This window comes from Hirundo rustica, chromosome 30 (genome assembly GCF_015227805.2).
Source record: "Hirundo rustica isolate bHirRus1 chromosome 30, bHirRus1.pri.v3, whole genome shotgun sequence".
Taxonomy (NCBI): domain Eukaryota; kingdom Metazoa; phylum Chordata; class Aves; order Passeriformes; family Hirundinidae; genus Hirundo; species Hirundo rustica.
The window spans coordinates 1101232-1122740 of record NC_053479.1 but is presented as its reverse complement, the minus strand read 5'-3'; the positions used below and the strand labels follow the sequence as shown (position 1 = coordinate 1122740).

Here is a 21509-nt window from a genome sequence, read left to right as displayed (position 1 = left end):
CCCGCCCGGTGTGGGGTCGGGGGAACATCCCCCGAGGGTACCGGGACCACCCCCAACTCCCGACCCCCCCCTCACTGCGACCCCGCGGTGCCGGGCGCCGCTCAGCCCCACGGAGGAGCGGGGTCCCGGGGGTGCCCCCGCCGGGGTTCCAGCCGGGGGTCCCGCAGTGCGGGTCTGGTTTGGGGGGGGTGTTCCCCGCTATCCCCCCCACCCCACGGAGGGCGGCGGTCCCTTTAAATGGCGGCGCGGCCCCGGTGGCGGAGGGGGCGGCGGCGGTCGCTGACATCACGCGGGGCCGGGAGCACCTGCGCCCCGCCCGGCTCCGCCACCGGCACCGGCACCGCAGCGCAGCGGGCCGGGCGGGCACCGGGGCTGCTGCGGGCCGCCCCCGCCGCCCCCCCAGGTACGCACCGTGCGGGACGGGACCCGCGGACGGGGATACCGGGATGCACCGGGACCCCCTATGGGGCTGGGATGACCCTACAGGGACCCCCGAACCTGTACCGGGGCCCTCTGAAACCGGGCCAGCTGCACCCGGGACCTCCGATTCTTTACCGGGACCTCCCCAACCCCCCGGGAGCCTCAACCGGGCGGGGAACCCCCGCACCGGCGCACCGGGCTCCGCTGCTCCGCACCGGGAAGGGACATTCCCCCCCCGTCCCGTCCACCTCCCACTCGCACCGCGGCCGCACCGGGCCGGTCCCCCCGCACCGGGACCCCCCTCTCCCCCCGCCGCCCCCGGAGCCGGTGTCGCCCCCGGGCCCTGCGCAGCGCGGCCCGGCCGGTGCCGCGTGACGTCACCGGGGATCCCGGGGGCCGGGGGGAGCTGGGGGGGGGGGGTGCCGCTGTTCCCGGGGCCGAACCGGGGAGCACCGGGTGTCCTGCGGGGTCCCGATCCCGGTGCGCCGCCGTTCTCGGGGGTCGAGCCGGGGCTGCGGGGAGCGCGGGGAGAACGAACGAGAGAGCGCGGAGGGAGAAGGGGGGGGGGGGGAGAACCGGGGAGGGGGGGGGGGAACGTTCCCGGGGGTACCGGTGCGCGGTGCGGGAACCCAGGGAGGGGAGCCGGGGGTCCCGGAGCCAGGGGTAGGGGGGCGTCCCCGCGTGGGGATTCCCCCCGCCCTGACCCCGCCGGGGGCGGGGATCCCCCTCCCACGTGGGCGAGCGCCCGCCCCCGGTGACGCCACGGCGGCGCCGCTCCCGGTGACGCCACTGCGGCCGCCGTGACGTGCGGGGGGAGGAGGAGAAGGGGGGGGGGGGGGGAAGGACGGGACGGGACGGGGGCGGTCCCGGGACCGCCCGGCGGCGCGAGGCGCTTCCTGCCGCGGCCGCGGGTTCGGCTCCGCGGCCCGGCCCGGTACCGGAGCGGATTGGAGCGGCCCCGGGCCGGCCCGGTGCGGCGGAGGGGCCGCGCCATGCCGAGCCGCCCCCCGCCCCGCGCCGCCTGAGCCAGGTGCGGGGTCGCGGCGGAGGGAAGGGGACGGGGGGGGAGGAGGACACGGGCGGTACCGGGCCGTTAACGGCCCGGGTGAGGCGGGCGGGGGCTGCGAGGGTCGGTTGCGAAGGTTCGGGCCCGGCTCAGGCGGCGGAACCCCGCTCCGCTTTCCCTCGGTGAAACGCCGTCCTTTTTCCTCCGCTTCCCCCTGCGCATCCCGGTTCCAATGACGTTACCCCCCCCCCTCCTCCTCCTCCGTTACCGGCTCCCGGCGAGCCACCCGCTCCCGTCCCGGTGCAGCGGCCAAGGGCCCGGAGCCGCAGGAAGCCTGAGCCCCGGTGCCCGCTGCGGTTCCCCCGGAGTTGGGGGCAGCTCCCTCCCCTCCCGCACCCCCCGCCCATGTCCCCCCCCCACCACCACCGCACTCCCCGGCACCGGGACCCCCCTGCTGCGGCCGGGGGGGGCTCAGACACCGAGCCCCCCATCCCCGGAGAGCCGGCGGGGGGGCTGCCGGAGCGGGCCGGGGGTGTCCCTGCCGCAGGGAGCGGGGGGTCCCCGCCGGCTGCGGCGCTGCGGGGCCGGGGGGGGGCCGGTCCCGTGTCCCCCCGTGTGTCCGTCCCCGCAGGAAGTGGCCGGGAAATGGCAGCCGGTTGTTGCGTCTGGTTGTTTTTGAAACGTCCTTTTTAATCAGGTCGCGTCACGCTCCCGGGGCCTCCCGGTGCCTCCCGGTGCCACCGGGCCGCGGGGGGGCCGCAGAACCGGGGAGGGGGGGGTTCGGGTCGAGCTCTCTGCCCGGGGAACGGCGCCGGCTCCGCGGCACCGAGGGTTTGCCCCCAGCCCGGAGCCCTGTTCCCCCCTCCAGCTCAGCTCCCGGGGACAGTCGCGGCCTCGGGGATCCCAGGGCCCAGTGGGAGCCGCTGCCACCGGGTTTGGCACCCAGCGAGCGTCGCTGCCACGTTGGCCGTGCCCGGTGTGACAGGAGCAGGGGTCAGCCCCGGGCTCGGTGCCCGCTTTGTCACCCACCATCACCGATGTCCCTACGGTGCCGCCGCCGTCCCCGGGCTCCTGCCCCTCGCCCTCCTCACCTCGCCCGGCTCCGGTTTCGTGCCGTGGCCCAGTTTCAGCTCCGCGCTCTCGGCGGCTCGGGGCGGGGGGAGCGGGGCCTCGGGAGGTGATGGGTGGGTGGCCGTGGATGGCCAGGGATGGCCGGCGTCCACAATGACACCGAGCTCCCAGCGATGCCGAGGGCGGCTCGGGCCTCTGCGGGGCCTGGCGTGTCCCTGGAGCAAGGGTGACATTCCCACCTCGCCGGCTTTTATTTCCTCCCACCCTGGCACGTGCCCAGACCATCCCAGTCCACCTCAGCCTGCGACCCGCAGCCTCCACCTGCCCGGTCCTGGCCTCGTCCCTTGGCCTCCTCTGACCTCCAGAGCCGGCGCATCACACTCCGGGGTGGGAGAGGAAAGGCTTTTCCTTATCCAGCCCCGCTGCTGCCGCCGGTGTCCCCACACCCGGGGGTCCCAGGCCGGTTCAGGGCTCGGGGGAGGCGGCTGCGGCTCCATCCCGGGATGTCCGGGGGCCAGGAGCGTGTGGCAGCTGCGTCACTGCCCATACGGGTTTCTCCGGTGGATGAATCACCGGTGGCCCCGGCCAGGCTCGGTGGCCTCTCCGGCCGCTGCCAGGGCACGGGCTGAGGCGGGTGAGGGTGTGATGAAATCCGGGTTTCGACACGGGCCGTGCCACCAGCCGCTGCCGAAGCGCCGAGCGCGGCGGCCTTGGCCCTTCCGGAGAGCTCGGTGCCACCTCGGCGGGTTTGGCGAGCGTGGCACAAGCAGGAGTTGCCGGCTCTGGGGGGTGTCCCTGTGGGTCCCCACCAGCACTGGGGCTCCCACCTCCTCTCCTGGTCATTCCCCCCGTGCCCCAGGGGACTGCACCCACCGGGATCCCTCCCTGCGGCCTCGGGTTTGAGGGAGTTTTTGGGGTTCCTGGGGGATGAAGGTCACCAGGCTCCTTCAGCTCCTTGCTCGCAGCGCAGCTCTGGCCTCAAACCCTGGAGCTGAGCCTGGGGGATGGCGGCCCCTCCACCTTGGGGGGGATGGCAGGGACACTGTCTGTCCCCACAGGGTCATTCCTGTGCCAGGAGCGTTGGGTGGTGCGGGGTCCTCATGGGGTCACAGCGCTGCTTTGGGGGGATCCGTGTGCTGGGAGCCCCCGGGATGGTGGCACACGGTGATGACACCATGGCGATGGCCGTCCCTGGGGACGCCGGTGACAGGCTGTGCTCAGGCAGGTGGCAGCTTGTCCAGCTGGGGTGGCTGGGCCTGTGCCAGAGCGCGGCACAGGTGGCATCTCAGCCCTGGGGGACTTCCCTGTCACCCCTCAGCCTCCCCAGCGCTCGAGCCCCAGGCTGGGGACAGGGGGTCAGTGCTGGGTGGGTCACCACACCGGCAGCCCCCAGTCCACACCAGCGACTGACCCCCGGTGCATCTTCTTCCCCCGTGCAGAAATGGAAACAAACAACCATTTTAACTTCACTGGCCTTTCCTCTGCACCCGCTGCCTCAGGACCGAAACCCACGCCTGCCTCAGGGGACTCCCCCTTCGCCCACAGCCCCCCGCTCAGCTTCCCCCAGCAAGGGAAAAGTAAGTGACCCCCACGGGGACAGGGATGGAGGGGCCATGGGGTGAGAGGGGAGACAGGGATGGAGGGGCTGCAGGGACAGAGGGGACACAGGGATGGGGTGGCTGTGGGGTGAGAGGGGACACAGGGGTGGGAGGGGCTGCAGAAGGGACACAGGGATGGAGGGGCCATGGGGTGAGAGGGGACACAGGGATGGAGGGGCTGCAGGGACAGAGGGGACACAGGGATGGAGGGGCTGTGGCTGGCGGCAGCTCCAGCGCATGGGGCCAGGGCCGGGGTCTGCGCGTCGCCGCCGCTGCCTTGGCCTAGAAAAGCCGCCGCGCCGGCACGGGGGCCGTGCGTGGATTTGGCCGGTCAGCTGATCCGGCACGGCCCTGCCAAGCGCTCGGCTAATCCCCGGCGTCCTGCGGCGCTCGGCCCGGTGCCGGCGGAGCCCGTGGCAGAGCCGGTTTGGCAAACGGGGAACCGCGCGCCTCCCGCCCCACCCCGGCTCCTCTCCACGCATGTTGGAGGGCACGAGCAGAGCTCTGGCAGCCGCCCGGCCCGGTCATTGATCCATCTCGAGCCCCCGGCGGCGCTGACCTCGCCGTGCCTCCGCTCCCTCGCAGGTCTGAACGGGGGCATGAATGTCAATGGCTTCTCTACTGTATCCCACGCCGGTACTTCAGGGACGTTCTCGCCCGGCTCCGCGCCCGCCGGGGCCCAGCCCCTCCGCGCCTACGACTGCCTGTGGGACTACGCGCCCTACGCGCCCGCCGGCGGCCTCAAGGACGGGGCCTCGCCTGCCCTCGGACAGTTCCCCCTCAACGGCGCGGCCGGAGGGTCGCGGCCGGCGTCGCCGGGGCACGGCACCAACCTGCGGGCGGCCGGGCAGGAGTTTTGGGGCAACGGCACCGCCGGGCCCATGGGGCTGAACTTCGACTCGCAGGAGCTCTACGACTCCTTCCACGAGCAGAGCTTCGAGCTGATGCAGAACGGGCCCGACGGCTTCTACGCGCCGGGTCAGTCGTCGCCCATGCTGAGCTCGGAGGCGCAGCATTTCCCGCTGGCTGCGGACGAGCCGGACCCCGGGCGGGGAGACGCTGGCGCGGCCAAAGAGATGCCCACCGGCACCATAGCGGAGAACGGGGGTGGGCTGGTGGGCAGCCAGGAGCTGGAGGAGGCACAGCCAGGTAGGAGGCCAGGAGGGCTGGCAGAGCTCTGGGATGCGGCGCTGGGGTTGTGGAGCTGGGCGTCGCGTTCCGTCGGGAATGCCAGCTGCTCTGACCCGCCTGGCCGGCGATCCGCGTGGGGTTTGGTGGGTCACGGCTTGGAGAAGGCGTTGGGATCTGGTAAAACCAGGCTGGGCACAGCCCGGTGTGCCGTGGAGGGCCGGGGGACGGCGCTGGGGGGGGGATCCCCCGGTTCTATCACCGTCACATCTCAGGCTCTACCTTCGCTCGGTCGTTCCCTTCAGAGCTGAAGATCTGTAGCTACAACGGGGCCGCAGCCGCTGCCACGGGGTCGCTGGCACCCAGGGACAGCGGGTGCCTGGGGGACGCGTCGCCCATCGCCCCGCGCCTGGAGGACGCCCACATGCTCAGCGAGGACCCCCTGGAGCCCTTCGAGTCCTTGGCCAGAGGTACGGGGGGCTGTGCTGGGGCGGGAGGCGGGCTGGGGAGCACGGGCATTCCCGGGCAGCAGCGCCAGCCGCTCTCGGTGCCCGTGCGGAGATGGGGCGATGCAGGAGGCGGTGGCCGTGGCTTTCTCCGGGGGCAGGGGCGGGCCCGCGTCCCCGCCGCGCTGCCGGCCTTTCCCTGCCTTCCTTCCCGTCCTTCCCAGCTCCGTGACGAGGCGGTTACTCAGCGCCTGAACTTCCGCGCTGCTGAGCATCGCCACGGCCATTTTGGGCTCCTCCGCTTCCCAGAGGAGGAGGCGGGGCTGGAGGGAGGGGGGGAATGGGGAAAGGGGGGGGGTGCCAAACCCCTTTTAACCCGTCTGCTGCCGGAGCCTTTTCGGCCACACCATCCCCACCCCCCCCCAACACCACCACCACCACCCCCCCACTCCCCGGGAGAGGAGATGTGGGTCCGTGTGCCCCCCAACCCTGGTGGCTCCCCATGCCCAGACCCCGGCACGGGCGATCTGTACGCCATGGACGACTCGCAGCTGGTGAGCGACAAGTCCTCCTTGGAGGAGCCCCCCGACCTGGCCGCCAGCCCCCCGCTCCACGCCGGCCCCTTCAGCCTGCTGCCCGCCAGCCCCTCGCCCGCCCCGCTGCTCGCTGGCCCCGGTTCTGCGCCCGCCCTGCACGGTACGTGTGTGCCCCGCACGGGGGATGCGATGTGCGCCAGCCCCGTCTCGGGCACCGGAGAGGCCCCCGGGGCAGCGCAGGGAGGGGACGCGTGTCCGTGACGTGTCCGGTGACGTCCCCGACCTTGGCTCCTCAGGCGACAACGCCGAGCTGAGCAGCGGCGACCACGAGGGGCTGCGGGAGTCGGGGTCCCTGGAGCTCCAACCTCCGCTGGAGCCGGGATCTCCGGCGCCGTCTGAGGAGGAGGAGGAGGAAGAGGAGGAGGAGGAGGAGGAGGAAGAGGCTGCCGACAGCTGCCCGGAGACTTCGGCCGCGCCAGAAGGAGAGGGAGAGAGCGAGGAGATCGCCCCGCTGAGTGCCTCGGGGGCGGGTATGGCCGCGACCTTACCGCGCCCGGGCTGAGCCCCCCCGAGCCCCCCGGCCGCCGGCGCATCGTCGCTTGTGTCCCCTCCCCGCAGGTGATGTCCCTCGGCGGCGCATCGCCACGCAGGAGGAGGTGCGCTTCCCGCTGCAGCACGGGTAGGTGGGATGTCCCCTTGTCCCCACCCCGGGCCGTCCTGACCCCGTCCTTGTTCCCTTTCCGCTGTCCTGTTCCTGTCCTTCCTCCCACCGTCCTGCCTCGCTGCTCTGGTCTCTTCCCGATCCTGCCTCAAAAACTGCGCTCCCCTTCCCACCGTCCTGCTCCTGAAAGTATTCCCGTCCTGTCCCTGCCCCCAGCCCCTTCCCATCCTGCCCCCAACCCCTTCCCATCCTGCCCCCAACCCCTTCCCATCCTGCCCCCAACCCCTTCCCATCCTGCCCCCATCCCCTTCCCATCCTGTTCCTGCCCCCAGTCCCTTCCCATCCTGCCCCCAGTCCCTTCCCATCCTCTCCCTGTCCCCGTCCCCTTCCCATCCTCTCCCTGTCCCCGTCCCCTTCCCATCCTGCCCCCAACCCCTTCCCATCCTGCCCCCGTCCCCTTCCCATCCTGCCCCCGTCCCCTTCCCATCCTGCCCCCGTCCCCTTCCCATCCTGCCCCCATCCCCTTCCCATCCTGCCCCCAGCCCCTTCCCATCCTGTCCCCTCCCGCTGCCCTGTCCCCGGCGCTGTCCCCTCCTCGTCTTGTCCCCCCTCGGGCCATCCTGCCCCATCCAGCCCGGTCCCCTCCCCGTGCCCATGCTGCCCCCTCCCCGTCCGTGCCCCTCGGCCCCGGGCTGACGCTGCCGTGCCCAGGTGGAGGCGGGAGGTTCGGATCAAGAAGGGGAACCATCGCTGGCAGGGCGAGACCTGGTACTACGGCCCCTGCGGGAAGAGGATGAAGCAATTCCCGGAGGTGATCAAGGTACGGCCCCGGGCGGGGTTCCACCACAGCCCCCCGCAAAGCGCAGGGCCGCAGCTGATGGAGGCTGCGGCGAACCCTGAGCCCCCCCTCACGGCCTTCCTCCTCCTCCTCCCTGTCCCCAGTACCTGAGCAGGAACATGGTGCAAGACGTCCGGCGCGAGCACTTCAGCTTCAGCCCCCGCATGCCCGTGGGTGACTTCTACGAGGAGCGGGACACGCCCGAGGTGAGTCTGGGGGCGGCTGAGCCCCTCTCTCTCTGTCCCCCCCCCCCCCAAAACGCACCGTGCCCGGGGGGGGTGACCCCAACTCGCGGCCCGCAGGGCGTGCAGTGGGTGAAGCTGAGCCCCGAGGAGATCCCCGGGCGCATCCAGGCCATCACGGGCAAGCGCGGCCGGCCCCGCAACGCGGAGAAGGCCAAGCCCAAGGAGCCCCCGGCCGCCAAGCGGGGCCGGGGCCGCCCTCCCAAGGTCAGGATGGTGGATTTGTTGAGCAAGACGGACGCACGGCTGCTGAAGAGGCTGGAAGCACAAGGTACCTCCCCTTCCCGGCCCCTCACGGCTTGGCCCCGGTGGGATCCCGGTGCCCGGCTGATGTCCGCTCTCCCTCCGTTCCCCCGCCCCAGAGGTGCTGAGCGAGGAGGACAAGTTGAAAATGAGCAAGATCAAGAAGAAGATGAGGCGGAAGGTGCGGGGGGGCCGCCGCTGGGGTTTGGGTGGGGGTTTGCCTGGTGCGGGCCGGGGGGTCTCTGAGCGGCTCGTGTCCTCCCCTCAGGCCAAGAACAAGCAGAAGCAGGAGGCCAAAGCCCCCAGGGCCAAGGAGGCCAAGAAGAAATCCAAGGTGAGTCAGTTAGGCCGGGGAGGGGGAGGAGATGAAGAACAAAGATGGATTTTCCCCCTTATTTTTTTTCCCCCCCGCGCTTCCCGGCTCTGACGCAGGCCAAGGAGAAGAAGGGGAAGCCGGAGAAGGGCAAGGACAAGGCCCGGCCCAAGGAGAAGAAGGGCAAGGGGGCTCGGAAGGCGGACAAGGGGCCGCTGGCCCAGCGGCGCCTGGAGGAGCGGCAGCGGCAGCAGCTGATCCTGGAGGAGATGAAGAAGCCCACGGAGGACATGTGCCTGGGGGACCACCAGGTGGGCTGTGCCGAGGGGTGGGCTCAGAAAGGTCACCTCAGGGGAGCCGCCAGCTGGCCCTGACCCCTTCCTCCTCCCCGATCCGCAGCCCCTTCCGGCCTTCTCCCGCATCCCGGGGCTCGTCCTGCCCGGCCGCGCCTTCTCCGACTGCCTGACGGTGGTGGAGTTCCTGCAGAGCTACGGGAGGGTGCTGGGGCTGGAGCCGGCGCGGGACGTGCCCACGCTGGGCGCGCTGCAGGAGGGGCTGCTGGGCGCGGCCCCCGGCGCGGGGCAGCTGCAGGACCTGCTGGTGCGGCTGCTGCAGGTGGCGCTCTGCGACCCCGGGCTGCCGCCCTACTGCCAGGTGAGAGCCCCGTGTCTGCCAGGGGAGACCCCCCCCTTAGGTGAGACCCCCTTGTCCTCCAGGTGAGACCCCCTTGTCCTCCAGGTGAGACCCCCCCTTAGGTGAGACCCCCTTGTCCTCCAGGTGAGACCCCCCCCGTTAGGTGAGACACCCCCCAACCAAGTCAGATGAGTCCTTTCCTTGGCTTTCAGCCCTGTTCCCCCTCCCCTTATTTTTCTCCCTTTCCCTTATTTATTTTTCCTCCCTTCCCTTATTTTTCCTCCCTTTCCTTATTTTTCCTCCTGTCCCTTATTTATTTTTCCTCCTGTCCCTTATTTATTTTTCCTCCCTTCCCTTATTTTTCCCCCTTTCCCTTGTTTATTTTTCCCCGCTTCCCTTATTTATTTTTCCCCTTTCCTGTATTTATTTTTGCCCCTTCCCTTATTTATTATTTTCCTCCCTTCCCTTATTTATTTTTCCCCCTTTCCCTTATTTATTTCTTCCCCCTTTCCCTTATTTATTTCTTCCCCCTTTCCCTTATTTATTTTTCCCCCTTTCCCTTATTTATTTTTCTCCCTTTCCCTTATTTTTTATTTTTCTCCCTTTCCCTTATTTATTTTTCCCCCTTTCCCTTATTTTTCCTCCCTTTCCATTTTCCCCATTTCCTTTTCTCCCCTTCCCATTTTCCCCATCCCTTTTTCTCTCTCCTCTTTCTTCCCCTCACTTTCCATTTCCTTCCCTCCCCTTTCCCTTTTCTCCTCCCATCCCTTTTCATTTTCCAATCCTCTTTCCACCTTCCCCTTTCTTTCCTGCCTCCCTTCTTCCCCCTATTTTCTCTTTCTTTTCCTTCCCTTTTCTTCCCACCACTTTTTTTTTTTTTTTTTTTTTTTTAAACCTCTGCTTTCACTTTCCTCCCCTTTTCCCTCTTCTCTTCCCCCTTTTCACCATCTTCTACCCTTTTTTATCCCTCCCATCTGGGGCTTGTCAGGACGGGGAATCCTGCGTTAGGGTTGTGCTGCTTTCGGGGTGCCCCCGCACCTGTCCGGGAGCACCCCTGGGAACCCCCCCCGAAACCTCTCCCTCCTCTCCTCCCAGTCCCTGAAGATCCTGGGGGAGAAAGTGTCGGAGATCAGCCTGAACCGCGACACGGTGTCGGAGGTGCTGCGCTGCTTCCTGACGGCGCGCGGGGCGGGCGCGGAGCTGTGCGAGGCGCTGCGCACCAAACCCTTCCAGGCGCTGCCGCCGGAGCGCAAAGCCGCCGTCCTCGTCTTCCTCGTCAACGAGCTCAACAGCAGCGCCCTCATCATCAGGTGGGGCTGGTTTGTGGGGGGATTTGGTTTGGGGTGGGGGGGGAAGGCGGGGAATTCTCCTCCGGTTTTGGGATAGCGGCGTCGCGCTCCGCTCCCCGGAGCTGCCCCCCGCGCCGCTGCAGCCGCCCCCCGTCCCGGTGTCGTGCAGCGAGATCGACAAGACCCTGGAGAGCATGTCCAGCTACAGGAAGAGCAAGTGGATCATCGAGGGCCGACTCCGCAGGTTGGCGGGGAAAGGGGGCTCTCTGCGCCTTCCCCTGCGCCCCTTGGCGCTCGGGGTGGGCGGGGGGACGGGGGTCCGACGCCTCCCACCGCGTCCCGGCAGGCTGAAGGTGGCCCTGGCTAAGAAAACGGGCCGGCCCGAGTCGGAGATCACGGGGCTGGAGGACGGCCGGCGCCGGCGCAGCTCCCGCCTGACCGAGGACGCGGCGCTGGAGATGGAGGAGGAGGAGGAGACCCGAGGGCGGAAATCCCGCCGGGAGGAGGAGGTGGGGATGCTGGGGGCGGGGGGCAGGTGTGGGGGTGCCACCTCGGGGAGAGGGAGGGGGTGGTGGGGGGGGGGTCTCTCCCCTGACTGATCCATCCCTTCCCCAGGCCGACACGTCGGCGTCCAGCGTCCCGGAGCTGGAGCGGCAGATCGAGAAGCTGGCCAAGGTGAGCGGGTGCCGGAGGGCTGGTGTTCGGCTCTCTTTGGGGGGGCTGCAGCCCCCTCACCCCCGTTCTCCCCACAGAGGCAGATGTTCTTCCGCAAGAAGCTGCTCCATTCCTCGCAGAGCCTGCGCGCGGCCTCCCTGGGCCAGGACCGGTTCCGGCGCCGTTACTGGGTCCTGCCCCACCTGGGCGGCATCTTCGTGGAGGGCGCGGAGGGTGAGCGGGGACGGGGCTTTTTTTTGGGGAGGGGGGTCGTGGCGGCTGGGAGAGGGACCCCACATATCCCATTGCTCCTCCTCCTGTCCCAGCAGCCGAGCCGGTGGCTCAGGAGCCGCCGGAGGAGAAGCTGTCCCCGCACGTGTCCGCGGTGAAGGAGGAGCCGGCGGCCGTGCCCGTGGCCAGCAGGACGAGCTGCCCGGCCCCGGCCTCGCGCGCCCGCGGCCGACCCCGAAAGAGCAAAGAGGAGCTGGCGCAGCGCTGCGGGCCCTGCCCCGCCCCGGTCAACGGGGTCCTGGAGGAGCCGGAGCCCCTGGGGCAGAGCCAGCACGACCTCAGCCAGTCGGCTTTCCTGTCCTGGCTGAGCCAGACGCAGTCGTCCCTGCTCAAGGACTCGGTCCTCACCCCGGCCAGCAGCCCCGGCAAGGGCGACACGGGGCTCCCGCCGCCCGAGGCCGCCGCCGACCCCATGGAGGAGGAAGAGGAGGAGGAGGAAGAGGAGGAGGAGGAGGAGGAGAGAGTCCCGGAGGCCGTGGCGAAGCGAGGGCCCTGGTTCAACCTGCTGCCCCGCACGCCCTGCGACGACCGAGCCCCCCTCGCTGCCTGCTCGGCCGAGCCCTCGCCGCGAGCCCCCGCAGCCCCCCGCAGCCAGAGCCGGGGGGAGCCCCCCAAGGGATCGGCACGGCAGGTACGGGGTGAGGGGGCTCGCACCCCGGCACGAGGGGGGGTGTGGGGAGGGGGATTCTCTCAGAGAGGGGGCTGGAGCCTCCATCGGAGCCGGGGAGGGCTGGGGGCACACGGGGCTCGGCCCTGCTCCTCTTGACAGGGTGGTGGGAAGGGGAGCGGGTCCAGGGGTGGGGAGGCTGAGGAATTGAGGGGCTGTGGGATTGAGGGGCTGCAGGAGTGGGGAGCTGAGGAATTGGGTGTTGTGGGATTGAGGGGCTGTGGGACTCGGGGACTGAAAGAACTGGGGGTTGTCGATTGGGTGCTGTGGGATTGAGGGGCTGTAGGAGTGGGGGGCTGAAGACTTTGGAGCTGTGGGTTTGCGGGACTGAGGAATTGGGGATTTTAGATTGGGGGCTGTGGGACTGGGGAGCTGCAGGAGTGGGGAACTGAAGAACTGGGGGTTGTAGATTGGGTGCTGTGGGATTGAGGGGCTGTAGGACTGGGGGGCTGAAGACTTTGGAGCTGTGGGTTTGCAGGGCTGAGGAATTGGGGGTTGTAGGATTGGGGGCTGTGGGTTTGAGGGGCTGTGGGACTGGGCACCTGAAGAATTGTGCGTTGTAGGATTGAGGGCTGTGGGATTACAGAGGCTGCAGGATTCACGGGTTTACGACCCCGGTGTGATAATCCTTGCGAGTCCCTTCCGAAGCAGAATATTCTTCCGTTTCCCATCTCTCTCCTCTGACGTTCCCCCCTCGCCCCCTCCAGCTGAACGGACTCCCCGCTGACGACCCCACGGCTCCCCTGCTCGCCTCCACGCCGGTGCACGCCGGCCCCAGGGCGCACGGCGCCTGCCCCCGCGGCCAGGGCAGCTTGGAAAAGCTCCAGGACGTGCCGGGACAGCCCAAACGCCGTGGGAGACCCCCCACCAAATTCTTCAAGCAGATGGAGCAGAAGTACCTGACGCAGCTGACGGAGCAGCCGGTGCCCAGCGGTGAGACCCCCGGGACCCCCGTGGGGGCGGCGGCGGTGCCCCGGCGCGGTGCTGAGCTGCGGCGCTGCCCTTGCAGAGATGCAGAGCGGCTGGTGGTGGCTGCGGGACCCCGAGGAGCTGGAGGCCGTGGCGCGGGCGCTGCACCCGCGCGGCATCCGGGAGAAAGCGCTGCACAAGCACCTCACCAAGCACAAGGAGTTCCTGCGCGAGGTCTGCCTCCGGGCCACCGCCGGTGAGTCTGCCCGGGTCACCCCCCCTCAAAGCTGGGGTTGGGGGGCTCCTGCCTTGACCCCCTGCGAGCCCCCAGAGCCCATTTTTCTACCCAAATCCCTAAGGTAGGGTGCTGCTCCCTGTTGCTGCCCTGAGCCCATGCTCTGGTTCCTCAGGCTGCGTCTTCCAGCTGCTCTCAGCGTTGTGGGGGGCTGCTGCTCATGTTTGCCCTCCAGGCTTTCCGCCCTCGCCACCAGGGTGGGGGGCTGCTGCCTGTCCCCCCCCCTGAACCGCCCCTGTGCCCCTCCAGACCCCCCCAGCTTCTCCCTGCACCTCCGGGTTAGGGAACTGCTCCTCATTCTTCCTCCCTGACTCCCCCTTTTCCCTCCAGACCCCATCTTCCCGTTGTGTCCCAGGATGGGGCTCTGCTCCCCGTCCCCTTCCCTGTCCCCCTTTTTCTCCCCTCCCCAGACCCCATATTTCCCCTCTATCCTGGAATGGAGTTGTGCTCCATGTCCCCACTTTTGAGCCTCTTTTTCTCCTCCCCAGACCCCATCTTCCCCTCTATCCCAGGATGGAGTTCTGCTCCCTCTTCCCCCTCCCTGACCTGATTTTTCTCTCCTCCAGACCCCATATTTCCCCTCTATCCCAGGATGGAGTTCTGCTCCATGTCCCCCCTTCCTGACCCCGTTTTTCTCCCTTCCACACCCCTATTTCCCCTTTATCCCAGCATGGAGTTCTGCTCCCTGTTCCCACTTTTGACCCCCATTTTTCTCCCCCCCCAGACCCCATATCCTTTATCCCAGCATGGAGTTCTACTCCCTGTCCCCCATCCCTGACCCCCTTTTTCTCCCCCCCAGACCCCATATTTCCCCTCTATCCCAGGATGGAGTTCTACTCCCTGACCCCATTTTTCTCCCCCCCAGACCCCATATTTCCCCTCTATCCCAGGATGGAGTTCTACTCCCTGTCCCCTTCCCTGACCCCATTTTTCTACCCCCCCAGACCCCATTTTCCTCCTGTGCGCTGGAATGGAGTTCTGCTCCCTGTCCCCACTTTTGACCCCCCTTTTTCTCCCCCTATACCGCATATTTCCCCTCTATCCCAGGATGGAGTTCTGCTCCCTGTCCCTGCTTTTCACCCCCTTTTTCTCCCCTCCAGACCCCATATTTCTCCTCTATCCCAGGATGGAGTTCTGCTCCCTCTCCCCCCTTTCTGACCCCGTTTTTCTCCCCTCCAGACCCCATATTTCCCCTCTATCCCAGGATGGAGTTCTGCTCCCTGTCCCCGCTTTTCACCCCATTTTTCTCGCCCCCCCAGACCCCATCTTCCACCCGCGCCCTGACCCGGCGGCCGCCGCGGTGTTTCGGGAAGCCCTGGCTCAGTGGTCGGTGCCGGACAGAGCCTACGAGACCGACCTGGGCGTCCTGCAGTGGGTGGAGGAGCTGGAGCAGCGCGTCCTCATGGCCGACCTGCAGATCCGGGTGGGTCCCGACGCGGGGCGACCCCCGAGCGTGACCCCGTCACCGAGACGCACAAAGCAGTCACACGCAGACGAGAGATTTCGCAAGGCAGAGGTCCTTCCGATCCCAGCTCACAGCTGAGAGAGAGCCGAGAGAGGAAGAGAGCCCTTTGTTTATTTTTAAACTTTTTATACATTTGTGGGTCCAGCAGAAGATTGGCTTTTTGGGGTTTCCACCCCTCAGCCTCAGTGGCCGGACCAATTGTCAGTTACGATTGTTTTCAGGTTAGAAACACGCAAACAAAGGGCAGAGAATGAAAAACAAAGGATTTGTTTATATTACATCAATGGGAAAAGGTAGAAAACCGCTCTAATATTCTACAGTAACTAAAACATCTGACTCCATTTATGAAAACCAAAAGGCTAATAAAGAAACTCAGCAAAACCAAGATAACGTGACACCCCCCTCCTCATCCTCCTCCTCTTCCTCTCCATCCTCTCAGGGCTGGACGTGCCCCAGCCCGGACTCGACGCGGGACGACCTGCGGTACTGCGAGCACAAAGTGGAGCCCTTGGAGGACATCACGGCGCGGGGCCGGCGCGACGGGCTGCCGGCGCGCCGCGAGCTCACCAACCCGCTGGACCTGGCCGTGCTGCGCCTGGCGGCGCTGGAGCGCAACCTGGAGCGCCGCTACCTGAAGGAGCCGCTGTGGCCGCCGCACGAGGTGGTGCTGGAGAGAGCGGCGCCCAGCGGCGCCCAGGAGCCCGGCCTGGCACCCGGCGAGATGTGAGCGCGCCCCACACGCCACCCCACACCCCGAGGGGCCGTGCCCTGGGTTAGGAGCCCCCGCCCTGGGAATTGGGTGGGGGGGGGTCAGCAGAGGGGCTGTTCTGGGGGTTGGGGGTCTGTCAGAGGTCTTTGGGGTCTTTTCTGGGGGTGAGGGTCCTTTGGGGTTCTTCCTGGGATAGGGATCCTTCCTGGGAGTGTGGGGGTTCAGCAGAGGCTGTTCTGGGGGTTGGGGGTCTCTCAGAGGTCTTTGGGGTCTTTTCTGGGGGTCAGGACCCTTCCTGGGAATGTGGGAGGGGGTCAGCAGAGGGGCTGTTCTGGGGGTTGAGGGTCTCTCAGAGGTCCTTGGGGTGGGTCTCTTCTGGGGGTGAGGGTCCTTTGGGGTTCTTCCTGGGATAGGGATCCTTCCTGGGAATGTGGGGCGGGGGTCAGCAGGGGCTGTTCTGGGGGTTGGGGGTCTGTCAGAGGTCTTTGGGGTCTCTTCTGGGGGTCAGGACCCTTCCTGGGAATGTGGGGGTTCAGCAGGGGCTGTTCTGGGGGTTGGGGGTCTGTCAGAGGTCCTTGGGGTCTCTTCTGGGGGTGAGGGTCCTTTGGGGTTCTTCCTGGGATAGGGATCCTTCCTGGGAATGTGGGAGGGGGTCAGCAGGGGCTGTTCTGGGGGTTGGGGGGGTGTCTCTCAGAGGTCCTTGGGGTCTCTTCTGGGGGTGAGGATCCTTTGGGGGTCTCTGGTGTTCTTCCTGGCATAGGGATCCTTCCTGGGAGTGTGGGGGTCCCTCAGAGGTCCTTGGGGGTCTTTTCTGGGGGTCAGGACCCTTCCTGGGAATGTGGGGGTTCAGCAGGGTTTGTCCTGGGGGTTGGGGGTCTCTCTGGGGTCTCTCTTGGGGATGAGAGTCTTTTTTGGCGTCTCTGGTGTTCTTCCTGGGGTAGGGATCCTTCCCGAGAATGTGGGAGTCCCTCAGAGGTCCCTGGGGTCTTTTCTGGGGGTCAGGACCCTTCCTGGGAATGTGGGGGGTTCAGCAGGGGCTGTCCTGGGGCTTGGGGGTCCCTCAGAGGTCCATGAGAGCCTTTTCTGGGGGTCAGGACCCTTCCTGGGAATGTGGGGGTTCAGCAGGGTTTGTCCTGGGGGTTGGGGGTCTCAGACACCATCATGGTCCCTCCTGGGGGTGAAAGACTTTCCAGGGAGTGAGGGTCCCTCCCAGGGGCATGGGGCTCTTCCAGAGGCCTTTGGGCTCTCTCTGAGGGCTGGGGTCCCTTCCTGGGGACGGGGGTCTCCCCATCGGGGTCCTGCTGGGGGCTGAGCAGGATCCAGGGCCCCCTCCCAAGGGATTGAGCGGGGTCTGGGATCACCCTGGTGTGGGATGTGTGTGCATGGTTGGGGGGGGGGTTTCCCCATGACCTCCCCGGGACTCTGAGACCCCCAGGGCGGGCTGAGCCCCCCCCTCCCGTCGCCCCGTGCAGCTCGTACGAGATCACGCCGCGGGTGCGGACGTGGCGGCAGACGCTGGAGCGCTGCCGCAGCGCGGCGCAGGTGTCGCTGTGCATCCTGCAGCTGGAGAAATCCATCGCCTGGGAGAAGTCGGTGAACAGAGTGGTGAGACCCCCGGCTCCGGGGTGGGTGGGTGGGGGGTCCAAAAGGGATCCCGGAGCGGCTCTGAGCCCCCTCCCCTTGTGTGCCCCCCCCCAGACGTGCTTGGTTTGCCGGAGAGGGGACGACGACGAGCACCTGCTGCTGTGCGACGGCTGCGACCGCGGCTGCCACCTCTACTGCCACCGGCCCCGCATGAGCGAGGTGCCCGAGGGCGACTGGTTCTGCTCCGTCTGCGTGGCGCGGGTGCGTTGTGGGGCGGCGCCGCCCCTCACCAACCCCGGCACGGATCCCCGGGAGAGGTCTGGGAGGAAAAAGCTCTGGTTCCCAAAAGGGGGATCCTGGAACTCCCGGTTCTTGGGGAGATTCCTGATGGTGTCTGAGAGACGCCCAGGCCTAAGAGAGACCCTGGTGGCCCTGATATGGCTGTGACCCTGATGGTCTCTGAGGGATCTCCATGGCCATGGGAGGGATCCCCTTTCCCAGAAAAGACTTTTTCATCTCCAGGAGGGGACCCTCATGGCCTCTGAGACCTCTAGGAGAGACCCCCGTAGCAGTGGGAGGGATCCCCACCCCAGAGGGAACACTGGTGACCCCACCCCGGGCGAGGACTTGGTCCCTTGATGGTGTCTGAGAGACCCCGAGTCCTAGGAGAGACCCTGGTGGTCCTGACCTTGCTGTGTGGGGAAAAATCATCCCCAGGAGCCCTGGGAGGGATCCCCTTTCCCAGAAAAGACTTTTTCATCTCCAGGAGGGGACCCTCATGGCCTCAGAGACCTCTAGGAGGGACCCCTGTAGCAGTGGGAGGGATCCCCACCCCAGGGTGACCCCAGAGAGTCGCCCACCCCTGGGACCCCTGGGCGAGGACTTGCTCCCAGCCCTAGCAGAGACCTTGACCTTGCTGTGAGGGCTCCTGATCCCCGGAAAAAAAAAAACCCATCCCCAAGAGCCCGCGATGGCCTCGGAGGCACCTTGCCACCCTTGGGAAAGACCCCCGGGCGTCCCCTCGGGGCTCAGGGGGGTGGCAGAAGGTGACACCCCCCCTTTTCCCCCCTGGCAGGCGGGGCAGTACCGCGAGCCCGTCTCTCCCCGGCGAGGCAAGAAGCGGAAGCGGGGCCGGGCGGCGGCGGGGAGCCCCGGCCCGGAGGAGCCCGGCCCTCGGCGCCGCCCGGCCCCGCGCCGCCGCGAGGGGCTGCCCGCGGCCCCCCGCTTCTCCGCGGGGCCTCCGGGACCCCCGCGCCGGAGGAGCTCGGCGCCGAGGGGCCAAGGCGGCGACCTGACCTTCTGCGAGTGAGTAGGGGGGGGCGAAGGGATGAACCCCCCAGGGTGGGGGGTAAGGGATGAACCCCCCGGGCTGGGGGCGAAGGGATGAACCCCCCGGGGTGGGGGGTAAGGGATGAACCCCCCGGGGTGGGGGTGAAGGGATGAACCCCCCGGGGTGGGGTGAAGGGATGAACCCCCTGGGGTGGGGTGAAGGGATGAACCCCCCGGGGTTGGGGAGGGCTCCCCCCTGATCCCTCCTCCTCTCGTTCCCCCCTCCAGGATCATCCTGATGGAGATGGAGTCGCACGAGGACGCTTGGCCCTTCCTGGAGCCCGTGAACCCGCGGCTGGTGCCCGGCTACCGCAGGGTCATCAAGAACCCCATGGACTTCGGCACCATGAGAGCGAGGCTGCTGCGGGGCGGGTGAGCGGGGCCGGGGGTCCCTTTGTGGGGCTGGGGGTCCCTTTGTGGGGCTGGGGGTCCCTTTGTGGGGCCGGGGGTCCCTTTGTGGGGCCGGGGGTCCCTTTGTGGGGCCGGGGGTCCCTTTGTGGGGCTGGGGGTCCTTTTGTGGGGCTGGGGGTCCCTTTGTGGAGCTGGGAGTCCTTTTGTGGGGCTGGGAGTCCCTTTGTGAGGCTGGGAGGTCCCTTTATGGGGCTGGGGATCCTTTATGGGGCTGGGGGTTCCTCCAGGAACCTCCTAAGGGCTTGGATGACCTTCAAAGGGATGATTCCTGTGGGTTTGGGGTCTGTAGGATTGGCTGGGTCACTCCCAGGGGTTGGATGTCCCTCGAAGGGATGGCTTTTTTGGGTTTGGGGTCCATGCAAGGCTGGAAATCTCTCCCAGGGGTTGGACGTCCATCAGAGAGGTTGGATGTTCCTCAGAGGGATGATTCCTGGGGGTTTGGGGTCCATGCAGGGGTGGCAGGGTTTCTCCCAGGGGTTAGATATTCCTTCCAGGGGTTGGATGTCCCTCAAAGGGATGGCTTTTGTGGGTTTGGGAAGTCTGTCCCAGGGGTTTGAATGTCCCTCAAAGGAGTTTGATGTCCCTCAGAGGGGTTTGATGTCCCTCAGAGGGGTTGGCTGTCCCTTAAAGAGATGATTCTTGTGGGTTTGGGGTCCATTTAAGGCTGGCAGGGTTTCTCCCAGGGGTTGGATGTCCCTTCCAGGGGTTGGATGTCCCTCAAAGGAGTTTAATGTCCCTCAGAGAGGTTGGATGTCCCTTGAAGGGATGACTCTTGTGGGTTTGGGGGTCCGTTTAAGGCTGGCAGGTTTTCTCCCAGGGGTTGGATGTCCCTTCCAGGGGTTAGATGTCCCTCAGAGGGGTTGGCTGTCCCTTGAAGAGATGATTCCTGTGGGTTTGGGGTCCATTTAGGCTGGCAGGGTCGCTCCCAGGGGTTGGATGTCCTTCCAGGGGTTGGACGTCCCTCAAAGGGATGGCTTTTGTGGGTTTGGGAAGTCTGTCCCAGGGGTTTGAATGTCCCTCAGAGGAGTTTGATGTCCCTCCCAGGGGTTGGATGTCCTTCAGAGGGATGTCCCTTGTGAATTTGGGGTCCACGTAGGAGGTGGCTGAGCATGAGGGTCCCTCAGAGGCCTCATGTTTGGGGTTTCTTTGGTGCTGACACGGACCCCTCCCAGCTTTGGGGTCTCCCCGAGGGCGAGGCTTTTGTGGGGCCGTTGGGATTTCCTCCCGGGGGTCCACCCTAGGGACAGAGGTTCCCATTGGGAACGGGAACGCGCTCTTCTGAGGATCCCATCCCCTGCTGGCACCTTAGGGCTTGATGGTCTCACCTGGAGATGTTGGGGTGTCCCCTTCACGAGGACGGGGTCCCTTTGGTGCTGACGGGGGGTCCCATTTGGGGGGGGGGATTCTCCCCGCTCAGGTACTCGAGCTCGGCCGAGTTCGCCGCCGACGCGCTCTTGGTGTTCGACAACTGCCAGACGTTCAACGAGGACGACTCGGCCGTGGGCCGCGCCGGCCACGCCATGCGCCGCTTCTTCCAGAGCCGCTGGCAGGAATTTTATCAGGGAAAACACGCTCCCAACCCGTGAGCGAGGAGGGGGGGGCTGCTGTCTGTGTGTCCCCCAAAATACACCCCACACCCCCCCCCCCAAAAAAAAAAACCTCCGGGGTTTTGAGGGGGGGTCTCTTCCCCCACGAACTGCCTCCTCTGGGAGCTGCTCTCTCGCTGCCTGCTGATCCCACACTTTTTGGGGGGGGGGTGTGTTTTTTTTTTTTTGCTCTCCCACGACCCCCCCAAGCTCTCCCCAAAAATCCAAGCCCTACAAAAAGCCCGGCAGCGCGAAGGGGCCGTGCCCTAAAAGCTTTCCCCCTTCCCGCTGCCCGGATCACCCTCAGCCCTCCCAAAATCCTGCCCAGATTTTTCCCCCCTCTCCTCTAAATCCAAATTTTCTCCCCCCCAAAACACCTTTTTATTTTTTTCTCCCAGCACCACAAACTCACGGACTCGTGTTAAGCCAAAAAAAAACCTAAAAAAAAAAAAGGTGGGGGGGGGAAAGAAAGAAAAAAAAAAATAGGTTTTTGGCTTTTTTTTTTTTTTTTTCTCGCGTTCTTTCAAATTTCGTTTTCCGACGGAAGAGCAGGAAAAAAAAAAACCGACAAAAAAAAAGCAGCCCCTCCCCCTTTTTCTAAACCCACACACCCCCCCAAAAAAAAACCACAAAAAAAAAAAAGAAAAAAAAGAAAAAAAAATATATTTAACGATAGCAATAGTTTTAGTGAATGTCCGAGAGCACTCCTGTGCATCGTCTCATGCATTAACGGCCAGTAAAGTGGACTTAGCCCCGAGCCCCCTCCCCAAAAAAACACCCCCCCGGGACCCCCCCCCCCCTCACCCACACAGTCACTTTAAGGGGAGGGGGGACCCCCCCTCGGACCCCTCCCCACCCAGCTCCAGGGACCAAACTGGGGAGGGGCTGAGTGGGGGTCTCGCTGTGGTGGTGGTGGTGGGGGGGGAGTTTGGGGGGTGGTCCCGGCACCTTTTTTTTTCCCACACCCACCCCCCCACCCTTTTTTTTAATTTTATTTTATTTTATTTTATTTTATCCCTTGCCTCCGCTTCTCAGGAAGATCCCGGCCCCCCCTCGTGGGGGGGGGCTTGGGGGGGTCCTGGCCGCCCCCTGGCCCCCCATTGAGACCCCTCAGGGATGCAGGCTCCAGGGGGGGGGGTGAGGAGAGGGGTGGGGGGGGTGGTCCAGCCCTCCCCCCTCCCCAAA

At 66.4% G+C, this 21509-nt stretch overlaps 1 protein-coding gene across 5 annotated transcripts; it reads left to right on the top strand.

Annotated features, from left to right (window-relative positions):
• The first annotated feature begins 337 nt into the window (after positions 1-337).
• Positions 338-20870, top strand: BAZ2A (bromodomain adjacent to zinc finger domain 2A). Of its 5 annotated transcripts, none has more exons than XM_058423807.1 (29): positions 1393-1450; positions 3937-4074; positions 4681-5244; positions 5529-5693; positions 6180-6365; positions 6502-6735; positions 6824-6884; positions 7578-7686; positions 7809-7910; positions 8016-8217; positions 8309-8370; positions 8458-8523; positions 8622-8813; positions 8902-9156; positions 10231-10445; positions 10594-10668; positions 10771-10933; positions 11040-11099; positions 11177-11312; positions 11405-12000; positions 12744-12969; positions 13046-13201; positions 14500-14663; positions 15145-15428; positions 16887-17019; positions 17113-17259; positions 18074-18303; positions 18556-18699; positions 20156-20870. In XM_058423807.1, the coding sequence occupies exons 2-29, from the start codon at positions 3939-3941 to the stop codon at positions 20322-20324; spliced, it is 5232 nt and encodes a 1743-aa protein (XP_058279790.1). In that variant the 5' UTR covers positions 1393-1450; positions 3937-3938; the 3' UTR covers positions 20325-20870. The 5 variants fall into 5 exon arrangements, with proteins under 5 accessions (XP_058279787.1, XP_058279790.1, XP_039944280.1 ...); XM_040088346.2 differs by having other exon boundaries at positions 8007-8217; XM_058423804.1 differs by lacking the exon at positions 1393-1450 and adding an exon at positions 338-403 and having other exon boundaries at positions 8007-8217; positions 8309-8523.
• Positions 20871-21509: the final 639 nt, after the last annotated feature.